At 50.4% G+C, this 15,323-nt stretch overlaps 1 protein-coding gene across 2 annotated transcripts in view; it reads right to left on the reverse strand.

The window, feature by feature from the left end:
- CLPB (ClpB family mitochondrial disaggregase) overlaps positions 1–15,323 on the reverse strand; it is a 105,714-nt gene that overhangs the window by 51,908 nt on the left and 38,483 nt on the right. For both annotated transcript variants that reach the window (XM_090030874.1, XM_090030873.1), the window contains exon 5: positions 15,037–15,165. In XM_090030874.1, coding sequence (XP_089887000.1) covers positions 15,037–15,165 — 129 coding nt within the window. The remainder of the gene's footprint in view (positions 1–15,036; positions 15,166–15,323) is intronic.

Genomic DNA, 15,323 nt, shown 5'->3' on the forward strand with positions numbered 1-15,323 from the left:
AGACCCCAAACGAAATGCAAGCCGCTCATCTAGGGGCGAGGACTGCAATGCATGCCGACAAGATCCTACAGGACAAGCACCTAAACATGAGCGTTGTTGAAGTGCTCTGGCTAGAAGGACCAATGTGATCCCGTCTCTTCCTAGCAATCTTTCTTCTTGGAACAACACTTCCCGTACTCAAAGAAGCTAAAGGCCTGCTGGTGACACCAGTGTGCGGCCATGCATTGATCTGTAACATGCTTCCACTCCTGCCTGGGCCCTTCCTCTTGACCAGAAGGATTGAGGACAACACCACCGGACGCCATGCCCCATTGCCCTTGCACCCAGAGCCCTTTGGTCACTTTGGATCTGCCAAAGGACCCGTCAGGTTAAGTCCTTTTTAGTTGTGACTCTGTTCAAAGCAGCACTTCATTCACAAGAGAAGCAACACTGAAAGATGTACTTTAAGAATCACTCATGGTCGTGCTGAACTATGTAGCAGCACTACAATAGGGCAAGACTATGTCACCCGAAGCTATGAAAACTGAAGCCACTTTAAAATCTGACCCCGTCTCATTTGTGTCATAGCTGTGTGATGGCAGCAACAGGACCTGCTGTGTCAGGCACAGAAACAGAGCAATGACCAGCCCCTGCCTGGAGGAACTGGCAGTGTAAACGGACCAAACAAAGAATGGAAGAGGAGCACAGAGAGGTGAAGTGAGCTTCCTGGGAGCACCAGCATGCAAGAGGAGGGTTGGGGCAGGGCCTGAAGTGCACTGCACTGGGGGCCCCACGTAACACTGAGACAACTGGGTCCCACTGCCATAAATACCCCATGCCTCACTTTTGCAAGAAAGCAAGCAAACCCCTTCCCGCTCCTCCCTTGGTTTCTTTGCTCCGACACTCACTCCTGTTGACTGCCTTTTACGCGGATATTGCAAAGCTCGCTCCTGCGGGATAGATGGCACAGGGACAGGCTGTTCCTTGCTGGCTATTCATTTTTCAGGCACAGTGCATGTGAGACGCCTGCCTAGACAGTTCTGGTTGAGCATCATGAGTTGTTACCAAACCAGGCAGTTGAGGCCCAGGTTCTGCTTTCAATTATGCTTGGTTAAAACCCAAGTTCCTCTTACCATGGAAGGGCTTTGATCAGAATCAAGCCCGCTTGCTAAAATATTATTTCATTGCATCCTCAGGCAAGCAGGACCAAATAGACCAAACATAAATCTTATGCTTTGAGTGGAAAAGATGTGCTAGGAAAGAAAACTACTATAGTGCATTAGTTTGGAGCCTTGTGGAACTGGAAACTGATTGTATTTGAATGGTGTCAGAATTAAGAAAACCGAGTCAGCTCAGCATTATGTCCCCAACCAGGGTAAGCAGTAGATCACAGACTGATAGACAGTGAGGGTTGGAAGGGACCTCAGGAGGTCACATCTAGTGCAACCCCCAGCTCCAAGCAGGACCAGCCCCAACTGCATCATCCCAGCCAAGGCTTGGTCTACCCGGGTCTTCAAAACCTCCAGGGATGGAGACTGCAGCACCTCTCTGGAAAGCCCGTTCCAGTGCTTTACTACCCTCTTGGTGACAAAAGCTTTTCCTAATATCCAACCTCAACTTTCTTTGCTGCAACTTGAGCCCATTGCTCCTTGTCCTGTCATCTGCACCCACTGAGAACAGTCCAGCCCCATCCTCTTTGCAACCCCCTGCAGGGAGTTGAAGGCTGCTATCAAATCCCTCCTCGGTCTTCTCTTCTCCAAACTAAATCAGCTCAGTTCCCTTGGTTTCTCCTCACCAGTCATGTGCCCCAGCCATATTCATTACCTTCCACTGGACTCTCCAATTTCTGTCATAGGGGGCCCAAAACTGGACACAGATGTGGCCTCCCCAGTGCTGAATAGAGGGGAAGAATCACTGCCCTTGACCTGCTGGCACCGCTCCTGCCAATGCAGCCCAGGATGCCGTTGGCCTTCTTGGCAACAAGGACACACTTGACGCTTCACAGCAGTGGCTCTTAACCTTTTCAGACTTGCAGCACCCCTTGATAACTTTTCAGAAATTAGTGGCACCCCATTTAAAAACTAATTTATTTCTTATAATGCTTATTTTCTTGCACCCCATGTCACCCTCAAAAGGATTTTACGGGGGAGGCAGGGTGGGCAAGACCCCCATGGGAGCATGGCCAGGTTGATGCATGGTGTTCAGGGTGACAAGAGCTGCTAGGCAGGGCAGACTGGGGAGCTTGGGGTGGTTCATTACATCCATGAAGGAGGCAGGTGTCCCGGCAAGAAGCAGAAGGAGGTAACGATGGCAGCTAGTGCAGAGGCTGGTGCCAGGTGAGGGTGGCAGTCTCAGGACCCTTCTGTGCCCTGCTCAGTCTCCTCCCTGTCTGTATCTGGAGGGGTGGGGAGCCGGGTCCCTGCTGCTGTTGCTCCTCCAAGGATTTAGATGCCGGTGCCTGAAGCTGCTATTACCTACAGCCTCTTCCAGGGTCCTGTAGGACCCTGGTTGAGAATCACTGCTTTAGAGGGACAGTAGATAAACAGGGCATGTCTACAGTGATCTATCCCTCCCTGGCATTGCCCATCACTGCTGTAGGGATGTTGGAGAATGCCTCGATGACTGTTCTGCTTCACATGGCGTTAGCAAACTATCACGTGGAAAGCATGCACGTAACCAATGCAGGTTTCACGTCGGCACACAAAGGAACCTATTTCAGAGACCACTAATACTAACAGGCTTGGGCCACAAGACTAACCGTATCCCACACAAGTACCTGATTTTGGATTGCTATCAGATTCACTGACATGCTTGGAGGGGAGGGTGTGGCTGTCCTTGCATTGACCACGCCAATCCTGACCCCATGCTTTGGGAGAGTCTTGGCCATCTGCTTCCCTGCGCTCCAGGCCTGTTTGGTCCCTCACATTTCTCATGCCAGTGCGACTCCATCGACATGGCTCTATTCATATTGTTTTATAACCACCTAATTTCTAGGGGGAGCAGAACTACTTTTAATCTTGCTCATAAGGTATCGATGTGAAAAGGGAAACCAAAGAGCAACACTGTCTGTGTCTCTGTATAAATATTTGTAGCTATTAAATCCTTTACAAATGGTTATGTCAGAGCAAAGCTTTGTACCCAAGAAGACTTTGAAAGGGATCTATTTGTTCACCGGCCGGTGGGGAAACTATCTTTAAATGCTTCGACACGGACATAAATGTGCTCGAACTTGTGCTTATTACACTGGCCACGGCGGGACGTCAGAAGCCTTGATGCAGTGATATGATTGGATTTTAAATCCCAGTCTCGCAGGATTTTAATTACTGGCCTGGCGCTGCTGGGATCGGAACTCACTGCCTTTAGATACAGGGGGTCGATACGCACAACATATTGAGCCACAGTGCCTGCAGACTCTATTGCGCTATTTAATCATCTTTTGCAAAATTTACAGTGCAACAGAAGGAATCAATACTGAATTTATCGTGTTCTCTTGTAAATATGAGCACAGAAAAGGAGGGAGAGTTTCAGGCACTCTTATCCCAGCTTAAGGCCTGGGAAAAACGTGCCTTAGCAGATGCAATGACATCCCTGCTGCTCGGAGTAAGCCGTGTTTGCAGCTAAATAGAGACCTAGGGTACCTTAGTAGCTAAATCATATGCGAGTGGCTTAAAGACCTCAGGCCTGGCTCCTCACCGCAAAGTCTCGCAAGAGCGCAGAACACTGTGGGCAGTACACTCAGCCTCCTGCCAAGAAAAAGGTATCAACAGTGGTCCCTTCCAATGATGATGGAGTGGCTTCAGTGGTCTCTAACAAGAGTTAGTGAGGAGGTGATGGCAGAGATGAAGGTATGGAGTTTGGAGGAAGAAAAAGCTTGGGGAGTGCTTTAGGGCTGCACAAGAAACCCAGAGGCTTTTCATGGTGGGATTTCTTATTTAGACTGTAAGCAGAAGGGACTGCCTCTACGCCTGTGCATCTCTGCACGCATGCATGGCATCCAATGCAATGGGGTCCAGCTGCACCTGAGGACTGCTCAAAGTTTCTACAATACAAACTAGGAGCCAATATTTAAGTGGGTCCACGTAACTTATAGTTTCATAGTTTCTAGGGTCGGAAGGGACCTGAGCAGATCATCTAGTCCGATCCCCTGCCATGGCAGGAAAGAGTACGGGGCTCGACCCCAGCAAGGTGACTGTCTCTTAAAGCCCCCCAGGGTAGGGGCCAGCACCACTTCCCTTGGAAGTTGGTTCCAGACCCTAGCCGCCCTGACTGGGAAGTCGCGCCTCCTGATGTCTGGTCTGAATCTCCCCTCTGCCAGCTTGTGACCGTAATTCCTGGTCACTCCTGGCGGTGCTCGGGGGAACAGGGACTCCCCCAGTGCCTGCTGATCCCCCCTGACTAGTTTGTAACAGGCCACTAGATCCCCCTCGGCCTTCTCGTGTGGAGGCTGAACAGGTTCAGGTCCTGTCGCCTCTCCTCGTAGGGCCTGCCCTGCTGCCCCCTGATCATGCGAATGGCCTCCTCTGGACCCTCTCCATGCTGTCCACATCCCCCCTGAAGTGCGGCACCCAGAACTGGATGCAGTCCTCCAGCTGCGGCCTGACGAGTGCTGCATAGAGGGGGAGGGTCACCTCCCTGGACCTGCTCGAGATGCATCTGTGGATGCAGGACAAGGTGCGGTTGGCCTTCCTGACCGCCTCCCCACACTGCCGGCCCACATTCATCTTGGCATCAATGACGACTCCAAGATCCTTTTCTGCCTCTGCCCTGACGAGAAGGGAGTTCCCCAGCCTGTAGGTATGGTGCCAGTTGTTCCTCCCCAGGTGCAGCACCTTGCACTTGTCTGTGTTGATTTCATAGATTTCATAGACATTCGGGCTGGAAGGGACCTCGCGAGATCATCGAGTCCAGCCCGCTGCCCAAAGGGCAGGAAGTCAGCTGGGGTCATAGGATCCCAGCAAGATAAGCATCCAGCTTGCTCTTGAAGGTGTTCAATGTAGGTGCTTGAACCACCTCCGCTGGCAGACTGCTCCAGACCTTGGGGGCTTGGACAGGAAAGAAATTCTTCCTTATGTCCAGCCTGAAACGGTCTTGCAGGAGTTTGTGACCGTTCGACCTCGTCATCCCTTGGGGCGCTCTGGTGAACAAACGTTCCCCCAGATCCTGGTGGTCACCCCGATAAACTTACAGGTGGCCATCAGATCACCCCTGAGCCTGCGCTTTTCCAGGCTAAAGAGTCCCATGGCTCTCAGCCTGTCATCGTAAGATCTGTTTTCCTGACCTCTGATCATGCACGTGGCTCTCCTCTGGACTCTCTCAAGCTTCTCCACGTCCTTCTTGAATTGCGGAGCCCAAAACTGGACGCAGTACTCCAGCTGCGGCCTCCCCAAGGCCGAGTACAAGGGGAGAATGACGTCCCGGGATTTGCTCGAGAAGCATCTATGGATGCACGCCAGCGTTTTGGTCGCTTTACTAGCCGCAGCATCGCATTGGAGGCTCATGTTCATCTTGTGGTCAATGATGACCCCCAAGTCTCTTTCTTCTGTAGTGCTAGCCAGCATAGCACTGCCGAGCCTATAAGGATGCTGCAGGTTTTTCCTCCCAAGGTGGAGAGCCTGGCATTTTTCGGTGTTAAACACCGTCAGGTTCTCGTCTGCCCATTTGCTGAGCTTGTCCAGGTCAGCCTGGATCACCCGCCTATCTTCTGGCGTGGATGCTTTGCCCCAAAGTTTGGTGTCATCGGCGAACTTGGCCAGTCCACTCCTGACTCCAATGTCCACATCATTAATGAAGATGTTGAACGGTATGGGTCCCAGGACAGAGCCTTGAGGGACCCCACTGGTCACAGGGCACCACGATGAGTGACTGCCGTCAATCACAACCCTCTGGGTCCGACCACGGAGCCAGTTTCCCAGCCAGCAGATCGTGGTGGAGCCAAGGCCACAACTGGGCAGTTTGGCCAAGAGGTGATCATGGGATACCAGATTGAAGGCTTTTTTGAAGTCAAGATATATGACATCAATCTCTTCTCCCTGGTCCAGGTGATAGGTCACCTGGTCATAGAAGGAAATGAGATTGGTAAAACAAGACCTACCCGCAACAAACCCGTGCTGGCTGTCCCTTAGGATGTTAGCCTGGGATCCATCAAGGATCCCATCCTGTTCTCGTCCACCCACCCCTGTAACCTGTCTAGGTCCGATTGCAGCCTATTCCTCCCGTCTAGCGTGCCCACATCCCCCCACATCTTAGTTTCATCAGCAAACTTGAACAGGTGCTATTTACCCCCTTGTCCAAGTCGCTGATGAAGATGTTGAACAGTGTGGGCCTGAGGACTGAGCCCTGGGGGACCCCCCTGCCCACATCCTTCCAGGTTGAACATGACCCGTCCACCACCGCTCTCTGGGTGCGGCCCTCCAGCCCGTTGGCGACACATCTGACTGTGTGGGGGTCGACACCACAGCCCCCCGTTTCTTAACGAGAACGGGGTGAGAGACAGTGTTGAAGGCCTCTGAAAGTGCAGGAAGATGATGTCCTCTGCTGCCCTGCATCTAAGGATTTGGTGACCTGGTCGTAGAAGGCTGCCGGGTTGGTCTGACAGGACCTGCTGCTAATGAACCCCTGTTGGTTGCCCCTGAGTGTGATCTCCCCTGCTGGCCCCTCGTGGACATGCGCCAGGGTAATTCTCTCAAACAGCTTCCCCAGGATCAAGGTAAGACTAACTGGCCTATAGTTTCCCAGGTCCTCCTTCTTCCCCTTTTTGAAGATGGGAACCATGTTGGCCTCTTCCAGTCCTCTGGCACCACACCAGAGCACCACGAGTGCTCATAAAGCCGTGCCGGGGGTCCCGCAGTGACCTCAGCTAATTCCCTTAGTACTCTGGGGTGGAGATCGTCCAGACTGGCTGACTTGAATACATCCAGTCCCTCCAGAAGTTCCCTGACTAGTTCCTCACTAACCCTTGGCCCAGGGGTGCCTGCCCTGGGGCCTGAGGTAGTTGAGCACCCGCAGCCCCCTCACCAGGTCGTCACCCGTGGCCAGCACCAGGTCCAACAAGGTATCTCCCCTGGTGATGCCTTCTTGCTCACTGTCATGGGAGAATGACCCTGCTTACACCAAGGGGGAAAAAAGGTGTGTTCTTAACGGAAGCTAGCTAATGCAGGGTAAAAAACAAGTGACACAGCGTGTTGTGGTCCTAGATGAGTTAGCAAGGTGATTCTCAAGCAGGGTGCAGTAAGATCCTTTTAAGGGCATCATGGGGTGCCTCATAATATTAACATGATGAGGCATACAAACACCTACATGCGATTCACAAGATAAAATCAGAGGGCAGGTCCAGATGAGTTGGAACGTGCGTTTCCCCAGGATAAATAGCAGAAGCACAGCTTGTGCCACTGCTACTTGTTCCCAGGGAATCCCTGTGCCACGCATGCTCTGGCACGTGGCAGGTTACCCCAGGTGGAGTAGGGGAGGCTGGAGCCAGCAACCATGCTGGGCCCAGCAGCCTTACCTGGGGTCTTCCAGGAGCTGCAGCCACAGTGCTTTTGCAGCAGGAAGCCTGGCCGGCAACCAGAACATGGCTCCAGCTTGCCAGGCTCTGGTTTGGGGCAGCACACACTACCGCCACATGCAATGCCCCATTTCTTTTTGCCGTGCGTTTTTTTGACTCCGGGATCTCCCAGGGCCTAACCCCATCCCCGCACTGTAAAGTAGCAGTGTGGGGAATGTCTGCACGTGTGGCTAGTGGCACCGCAGAGGGGTCTGTGGTGCTACAAAACTTCATGCCCGCGCTTGTCTGGATGCACCCAGAGATTTTAAATAGGAATCCAGAGTGCCAGAAACCATTCTGCCCCGCTGTGGTCTGTCTGGGTTCTTTGCAACAAAGTCAGGCATCACTCTAGTATTTTTTGCATAGTCAAGAAATGAGTAAAAGCCAAGGGCTGGCAATTTTTGAGTGAGGCTTTGAGTCTAATTAGGGGAGACTTGCATCTAAATAGGTGGAGAACCACTGAGTTAATGGGACCAGTTAAAGACTGTGGAGGAGCCCTGTATTTACTTCGCCTTGCCAGCTTGTATAGACACCATAAACTGTCATGGATTTTAATCTGAGGTAGCTAGAAGGGATAAAAACACACTAGTTTTCCAAGTAAAGACAGACTACAGAACCCAGGAGTTCCTGGCTCCCATCCACAGGCCATAATGGCATGCTTATTCAGGGCAGGCAGTTGAAAAACAAGACCTGACGAAGGCATTTCTCGCTTGGAAGGGAATTATTATCAGTTTGTTAGTATTGTCACAAGCACGAATATCAGCTCTCTCCCCCCCAAATCTCGACTGATCTCTGGTTGTATGAACAGAAGCTGCTGGAAGATGAGGACAGCTACCATAGCAGCTACCAGGAAACCCCAGAAGAAACTGGCTGCTGTGGAAGCTTTCCAAGAAAAGCATCAGGCAGAGAGGAAGTGATGATGTACGACAGGCCCCAACAGACCTTTCTTTGCCTGGGGAATTTCTCCACCTCCCAAATCCCTGCATAAATATTAAAAAACAAAAACAAACCATAATAGGCAAAGCTTGGCTCTCAGTTTGCCCACTGCGACTTCACCAGTCACGATATCATAGTTAATGCATACCAGCACACTAACATCAGAATAAGGCTACACAAGTCCCTCTTTCTTGTGGCTCCGTATTGATTTGTACCTCCTCGAGGTGGCGAGAAGCAACTCCCTTTCTGAGGATGTCCTCTTACAGCCAGTAACTACTAGAAGCTTGCAACCCAAGAGAAGCCCCTTCATTTAGGGTTCAGCCGAAAATATTCTTGGTCCAATACACATTAAACAGGACGTATTCTGGGATAGGAAAAAAAGCTACAGATTTATCTTGGAACGTTTCTGATAATGCCACAAGCCTTTCAACTGGATGATGTCAAAATAGCCATTGCACATAACTGCAGCTTTGTAATGCACTCGGCCCCTCATTTATTCTGTATATGATATTTGTAATTATAATGTTCCCAAGAAGAAGTAAATGCCAAGTGCTACCACAAATACACTGTGCTAAATGCACTGGCAATTGGGCCTTGTGGTCTATGTTACTGCAACATTAGCTAAAATTCTGCTATAAATACGTTTTCATATAGTTTCTTGAATTACAAGTGTGTGCAGAAGTGGATTAAAGTATAAAGCAAGGCAGGGGTGAATAAGGCCCCCATCAGACTCAGATGAGTGTGAATGTGGCTGCCAAAAGTCACTGCATTGGGGTGTTGGTTGTAGCTATGTTGGAAGAAGGGTGTTCGTATCCAAAAGCTGGCAAAAAAGAATTTTTCCAACTATTATCTTAGTCTAATACAAGGTATCACATTTACCCAAAGAACAAAAGTTGCTCTAAGCATTAACATATCAGCAGGACCATGGCCACGGAAACTTTTACAGCACAGGGCTGTGCAGGGAGACCTGGATCCCACCCCTAATTCTGACTGTCACAGACCTGCTGTTACCTTGAGCTGGTTTCTCCGCGAGCCAGAGAATTTAAATGACTAGCCTGAAAAATCAAGGACCAGCGACAGGGATCAGATGAAGTGTAATGCTCCCACTGAGAGCCGAGCAGGGAGAAGCACAGCACATCGGAGCCACTGGGATGACACAGCCAGGGTGAACTGGGAAAGGTGGGCCTACAATAGGTGTCAAAGGGCATTAATATGCCTTTGTGATGGGACAAATTGAAGCTGACTGTACAGCAGCACATATCAGGACACCTGGTTGGAAACGGTGGGAAACCAGGGGGGTATTACCTTCAGGAAGCTCATCTGCCAGTGAGTCCAGGGACAAGTCAATAACTAGGAGCTGGCAGTCCCAAGGAGGTGGCCTGGCTTTGGCAGAGGGGATAGGGATGGAGTATAAGAAGGGCTGGCAGGCAAGACGGAAGCCCTTTACTTTTAAATTAAGATGCAAAATGCAAGAAGCCAGCAACTTCCCTGCGGTGTCGAAGCAGCACCCCGAACACATCCCCGCCTACCCCCGTGCATCATTCAGCCAAACCATGCACGCTTACTAAATAAAAACGTACATTTAGCAACCTAAAGAGTAATTCAATCAACAGCAGGTGCACTAGCTGAGCTGACAGTTTTGTGGGAATCTTTGCTTCTGGATTTCTAGACACCTGTGATCCTGCCTTCTCAGTCTTTTGTGCGTACGTGGGAGGAGGGAACAGGGTGGGGGAGAGCGTTTTGTGATTCTGCATTCAAGGTGTTCAGGCGCAGAAACAAAGAAAGGAAAAGCCATTTAGGTCTCATTTAACCCATCCCCTCTGGCCACTGCAAGATTGTCCCCTACAGTATATTCTTCTCTGCTTTGTCCACTTTGGCATTAAATTACTATGAGCGTATCACAACCAGCAAAATTCCTCACAATTAAGAGGCTGTGAAGAGAAAATAGTATCCCAAAGAGCACGGCCGGCAGTGGGATGACCCCACGCCAGCCCTCGGGGCAGCAGCCTGACACAGCTGCTGCGAGAGGCAGCAGAAAGGTCAAGCAGGATGCCACTGAAGAGGATTCAGCCTGGAAGGGACCTATTTGGGGCTGGGGCTGGGGCTGCAGTACATTGGGGAAAGCATATTCAAGTCAAGTCAAAGAGGATGGGCAATCAATACGTGATACACTGGCCTCTCAACAGCATCTTCCAACTAAGTAGCTCAAGGTGCACACACCGCCACCATGCGAGGCAAGTACTATTATACCCATTGTACAGCAGTTATATGAAACGGAGACATGAAGCCACTCAGCAAGCCACAGCGGAGAGAAGAACCTGGCTGCTGCCCACAAAGCAGCTTCATATACAAATAAACAGCTTGCGCCCGAGTTTGGGCCTGCTGACTATTCTTGAATCAGAAAACACCTGACTGTTATTGGTCACATAATATATATTTAAAAAAAAAAAAAATCACAGAATGACAGAAAATGAGGGTTGAAGGGACCTCAGGAGGTCACATCTCATCCAACCCCCTGCTCAAAGCAGGACCAGCCCCAACTACATCATCCCAGCCAAGCCTTTGTCTAGACAGGTCTCCAAAACCTCCAAGGATGGCGAGTCCCCCACCTCTCTGGGTAGCCTGTTCCAGTGCTTTACTACCCTGTTAGTGAGAAAGTTGTTCCTAATGTCTAACCTAAACTTCCCCTGCTGCAACTTGAGACCACTGCTCCTTGTTCCGTCTTGTGTGATAAAGAAAGATGAGGAATGCATAGATCAGGATGTGACAGGTACAGGGCAGTCCGCAATACCAACGGGATGTAATCTGCAGTTTCTTTCAGTCAACCTGATTTGGCTTAATAGTAAAGGTTGATCTGTATAAAAGACGAGTTGGGAAGCTTGTGTTAAAGCCTTGTCACAGGCTTGCACGGGCTAACAGGAGCGCGAGCACTGTCTCTTTCAGATCAGAAGCCTCTCTGCATTTTCACCACTGAACAAGCCCGTGGTCCTTCGTGGCACATGCTGCTCTCTTCATACAGCGGAGTCAGAGATAAGTGGACACTGACTGCACAAATCGCACCTCACCTTAGAACTCCCCTGATTACCTTTCAGCCCGTGCTGTAGTTTTTGGAAGAAAAAAAAAAATAGATCTTGCTAGGGTAGGGATTGTGCCATGCGTTTGCAAAGTCCCCTGCACACCTATGCTACCGCATAAATGCTGATATGGGTAATGGGTTATGAATCACAGCAAAGAGACTCCCAGCAGAAACAACCGACCAACTTGTGTTTACAGCACTGGACTGAAAGCCAGAAGACCTGAGCTCCAGTCTCAGCTTTGCTGTTGGCTTGTGCAAACCCGGGAAAACTGCTTCGGAGTATTTCTCAGCATCTCCGTGATAAAAGGGGATGACATCCTTCCGAGAGGCAGGCTGAGAGGTTCAATTAGATGTGCAAGATGCTGCACTGGAAGATGCTACAGGATGGTAAAATATTAAGCTGGGGATGTCCTAAAACCTGCAGGGTAAGCTTCTGAAAATGACCCTTATTATAAGGCGGCAAATCAAACTATAAACACATTAAAAACCCATCTCTAAGCACCCAGGGACCTCCATATGCTATTAGGTTTAGGCCCTTCTTTCTACAGAGCCACAACAAACAACCCCTTCGAACCTATCCTGCATGGAGCGAGCTGAAAGGCAACGGGGGGCCTGGGTAGACTGGCGTCCCACCCACTCTCTTGGATAAACACTATTTATGATGTCAGCTCAGGTCAGGAGACTGTGAAATGTCACCGACAACTGCCCAAAAGGAAAACGGGAGCAGCCACTGAGCCTCACGGTCTGCTGGACACGCACAGGCTGACCACAAGGCGAGAAGGTCCTGGCAGGGTCAAGTGAGCCAGTGAATAGGCCATAAAAGGCCAAGGGAGGTGGGGTGAGGGGGCAGCTGCCTACAGCTAGACCCCTGGAAGCTGCCCTTAAAAAGCCCTGAACAGCGGGTACTTGTTTAAGTGCAGAGTGGGGAAGAAGCCTTGGTGGTTAATGGCTTTGGCCCCGAGGGCAGGGCAGCAACTGGAGGAAATGCTGGAGAGAGTAAATGGACCCTCAGTAAAAAGGCAGGTGTAGGGAAGTGTAAAAGGAGGGAGTGAAGGGAGCCTGTTCCATGTCAGCAAACAGGAAACGTCCTACTCTCAGATGTCAATGGCAGGCCATGGGGTGAAATTATCCTCACAAAGGGCCCAAGGCAGGCCTACTTTAAGAGGTGTTCGATCCCCACTTCTGAGATCTTCAGGCTCACCGCCATGTATTCATCATGCATTATACAAACGAGCATGCATGGGCTGCTGCTTTGTTAATGCGCAGAACCGAGGAGGAAATGCTGAGTCAATGCAATTAAACTCTGCGTCATGTATTAACCATGAAACAATCCAATGAGGAGCCTCATTTCTATGCACGGGAAACATGTAAGAGCAGAGGAGAGAGTCTGCAGGGGGTTTAAAACCACCTCCGCCTGGCGGCACTGAGCCTGCCTATAGATGAGCCTTTTTAAACAGCAAGTAAAACACCATTTTTTTTCCTCCATCATGATGTGAGTGGATGTTGTGCCTGGACTGATCTGGGGTGTGGGGCAAATTGAAACTCAGGTCCCATAGAGATGTAAGTCTGGGTTTAACTTTGCATGCTAGGAGTGGTTATACTCAGCATGCAAACTTGGGCATGGCCTTATGACTTGGCAGGCTTAGGAGTTTGGCTTGGCAGTGCACCTAGTGCAGCATACCTTGCATTTGTATTTGGAGAGATTTGCAACATTTAGGACCGAGTCAACCTGGCCTGGGGGCTTGGCCACACAGAACTCATACTCTGGTCTACCACAGTTAACTCATGTTGTCTAACTGTCATGCAAAAAGGAATAAAAACTAATAATTAGGCCTCAAGAAGATGTTTTTTCATCAGGCTGCAGCCTGACAATTCTCGCAGGCCAGCCTCCCTTCTGGGCATACATGTGCCTACGCCTGCAATTTGCTGGTACCAATATAGACATGCTCACACCTCAGAAAAGCCCGTGTGAGCAGGGCATTGTAAAAGGGCACCTGCTGGGGTGGGTGACATATTTCAAAGGCATAAAGGACAATTAGGTAGTGAACTAAAACTTCAGCCCGACTCTGGGGTCCACTCATGTCTTGTCAGCTCCAGCCTCATGTGGCCAAAATATAGTTCTTCACCTCACCCACCACCCAGATGTATCCTTTGATAAGAATGGACACCACCACCCTGCCTCCATTCAGGCCCTTAACCTGGGCACTGTCATTAGAATCGTAGACCACGAGGGCTGGAAGAGACCTCAGGAGGTAACATCGAGTTCAGTCCCTTGCTCAAAGCAGGACCAGCCCCAACTGCATCATCCCAGCCAAGGCTTTGTCTAGCTTGGTGTTCAAAACCTTCAAGGATGGAGATTCCAGCACCTGTCTGGGTAACCTGTTCTGTTTTACTACCCTCTCAGTGAGAAAGCATTTCCTAATATCCAACCTATCCCCTGCTGCAACATGAGCCCATTGCTCCTTGTTCTGCCATCCCACTCATGACTAACCAGATGCCATTCATCGGCATTGACTTATAAGGATTGTGTATAGCCTCTTGCGTGGCTCGGCCTCTTCTCTCTGGCACTCCCTGTTTTCCTCCATTATAATTTGAACCCTCCAAACCCCACTGGCACCATGTCTGAACAGCTCCTTGCGAAGCTGGGTTACACTCTGCTTGTCCTGTTGACTCGTAGCACCAGAGCCCATGATGCTGCACTTATGGTGACGTTAAGGACTGTCCACAATGCAGCTCTGGGATATGTGGTGCCCTTGTCATTACATCATTTAGCAGGTCTGCCTAAGCTAATCATCAGTCTCAGAAATCTCCATCCTTGGAGGTTTTGAAGACGCGGCTACATAAAGCCTTGGCTGGGATGTTGTAGCTGGGGCCGGTCCTGCTTGGAGCAGGGGGCTGGACTAGATGCGACCTCCAGAGGTCCCTTCCACCCTCATTTTCTATCATTCTGGGCAGAAGGGACTATTAGATCACCAAGTTGGACAAGCCAAAGAGTTTCACCCAGGTGTTCCTCTCAAGCCCACAGACTTGTGCATGGCTACAGTTCATCCTCCAGAAAAGCATCCTGTCTTGATCTGAGGACAAGTGCTGGAGAAGCCACTGCTTCCTTGCATTTGTTCCAATGGTTACTTGCCCTCACTGCTAAAATATGGCACCTTATTCCTCATTTGAATTAGTCTGCTTTTAACTTCCAGGAATTAGGGCTTGTTATGCATCTCTCTGCAGGAGGGAAGTGGGGATATATAATACAGAGAAGGAGGAAGGCTGTTCCCTGTGTCAGAGGTGTCATGGAAAAGAAGCCTGGAGACATGAAGGGAAAGTGAAAGGGAGCAGATAAATAAATCTTTCAGAGCAGTAACTCATAATGAATACTGTAAATCAATAAGGAGGGAGGTCATGGCCAGCAGCTGGGGGCCTGACCCTGGCACCTCAAAGAGAACTGGCCCAATCCTAGGCAGCAGCTGTGGTCCTGACCCCACCACCGTGAAGCTCTGGGTCTTACCTCCTTCCAGCAGCAGCCTGACGGTCCCGTAGTCGTTAGCAAGCACCGCGTAGTGTAGAGCTGTGCAGCCCTTGAATGTGGCTCGGTTGTTCAGGCGGTTGTTGAACTCGTCCTCCCGCGTCACTAGAACTGGAGAGGGCAAAGCGTGAGAGAGGCTTTCCATGCAGTGAAACGATGTACGCTGCTAACAAGCTGCCCTTGAAGCAGCTCACCCTGTGGGCCCCCCAGCAGCAGGATCGTGAGGAGAGGCTGTGGGTACCGCACTCCAACCCCACCAGCGGAAGAGA

Source organism: Crocodylus siamensis, chromosome 1, assembly GCF_052110815.1.
Source record: "Crocodylus siamensis isolate JL-2025a chromosome 1, ASM5211081v1, whole genome shotgun sequence".
In the NCBI taxonomy this organism is placed as follows: domain Eukaryota; kingdom Metazoa; phylum Chordata; order Crocodylia; family Crocodylidae; genus Crocodylus; species Crocodylus siamensis.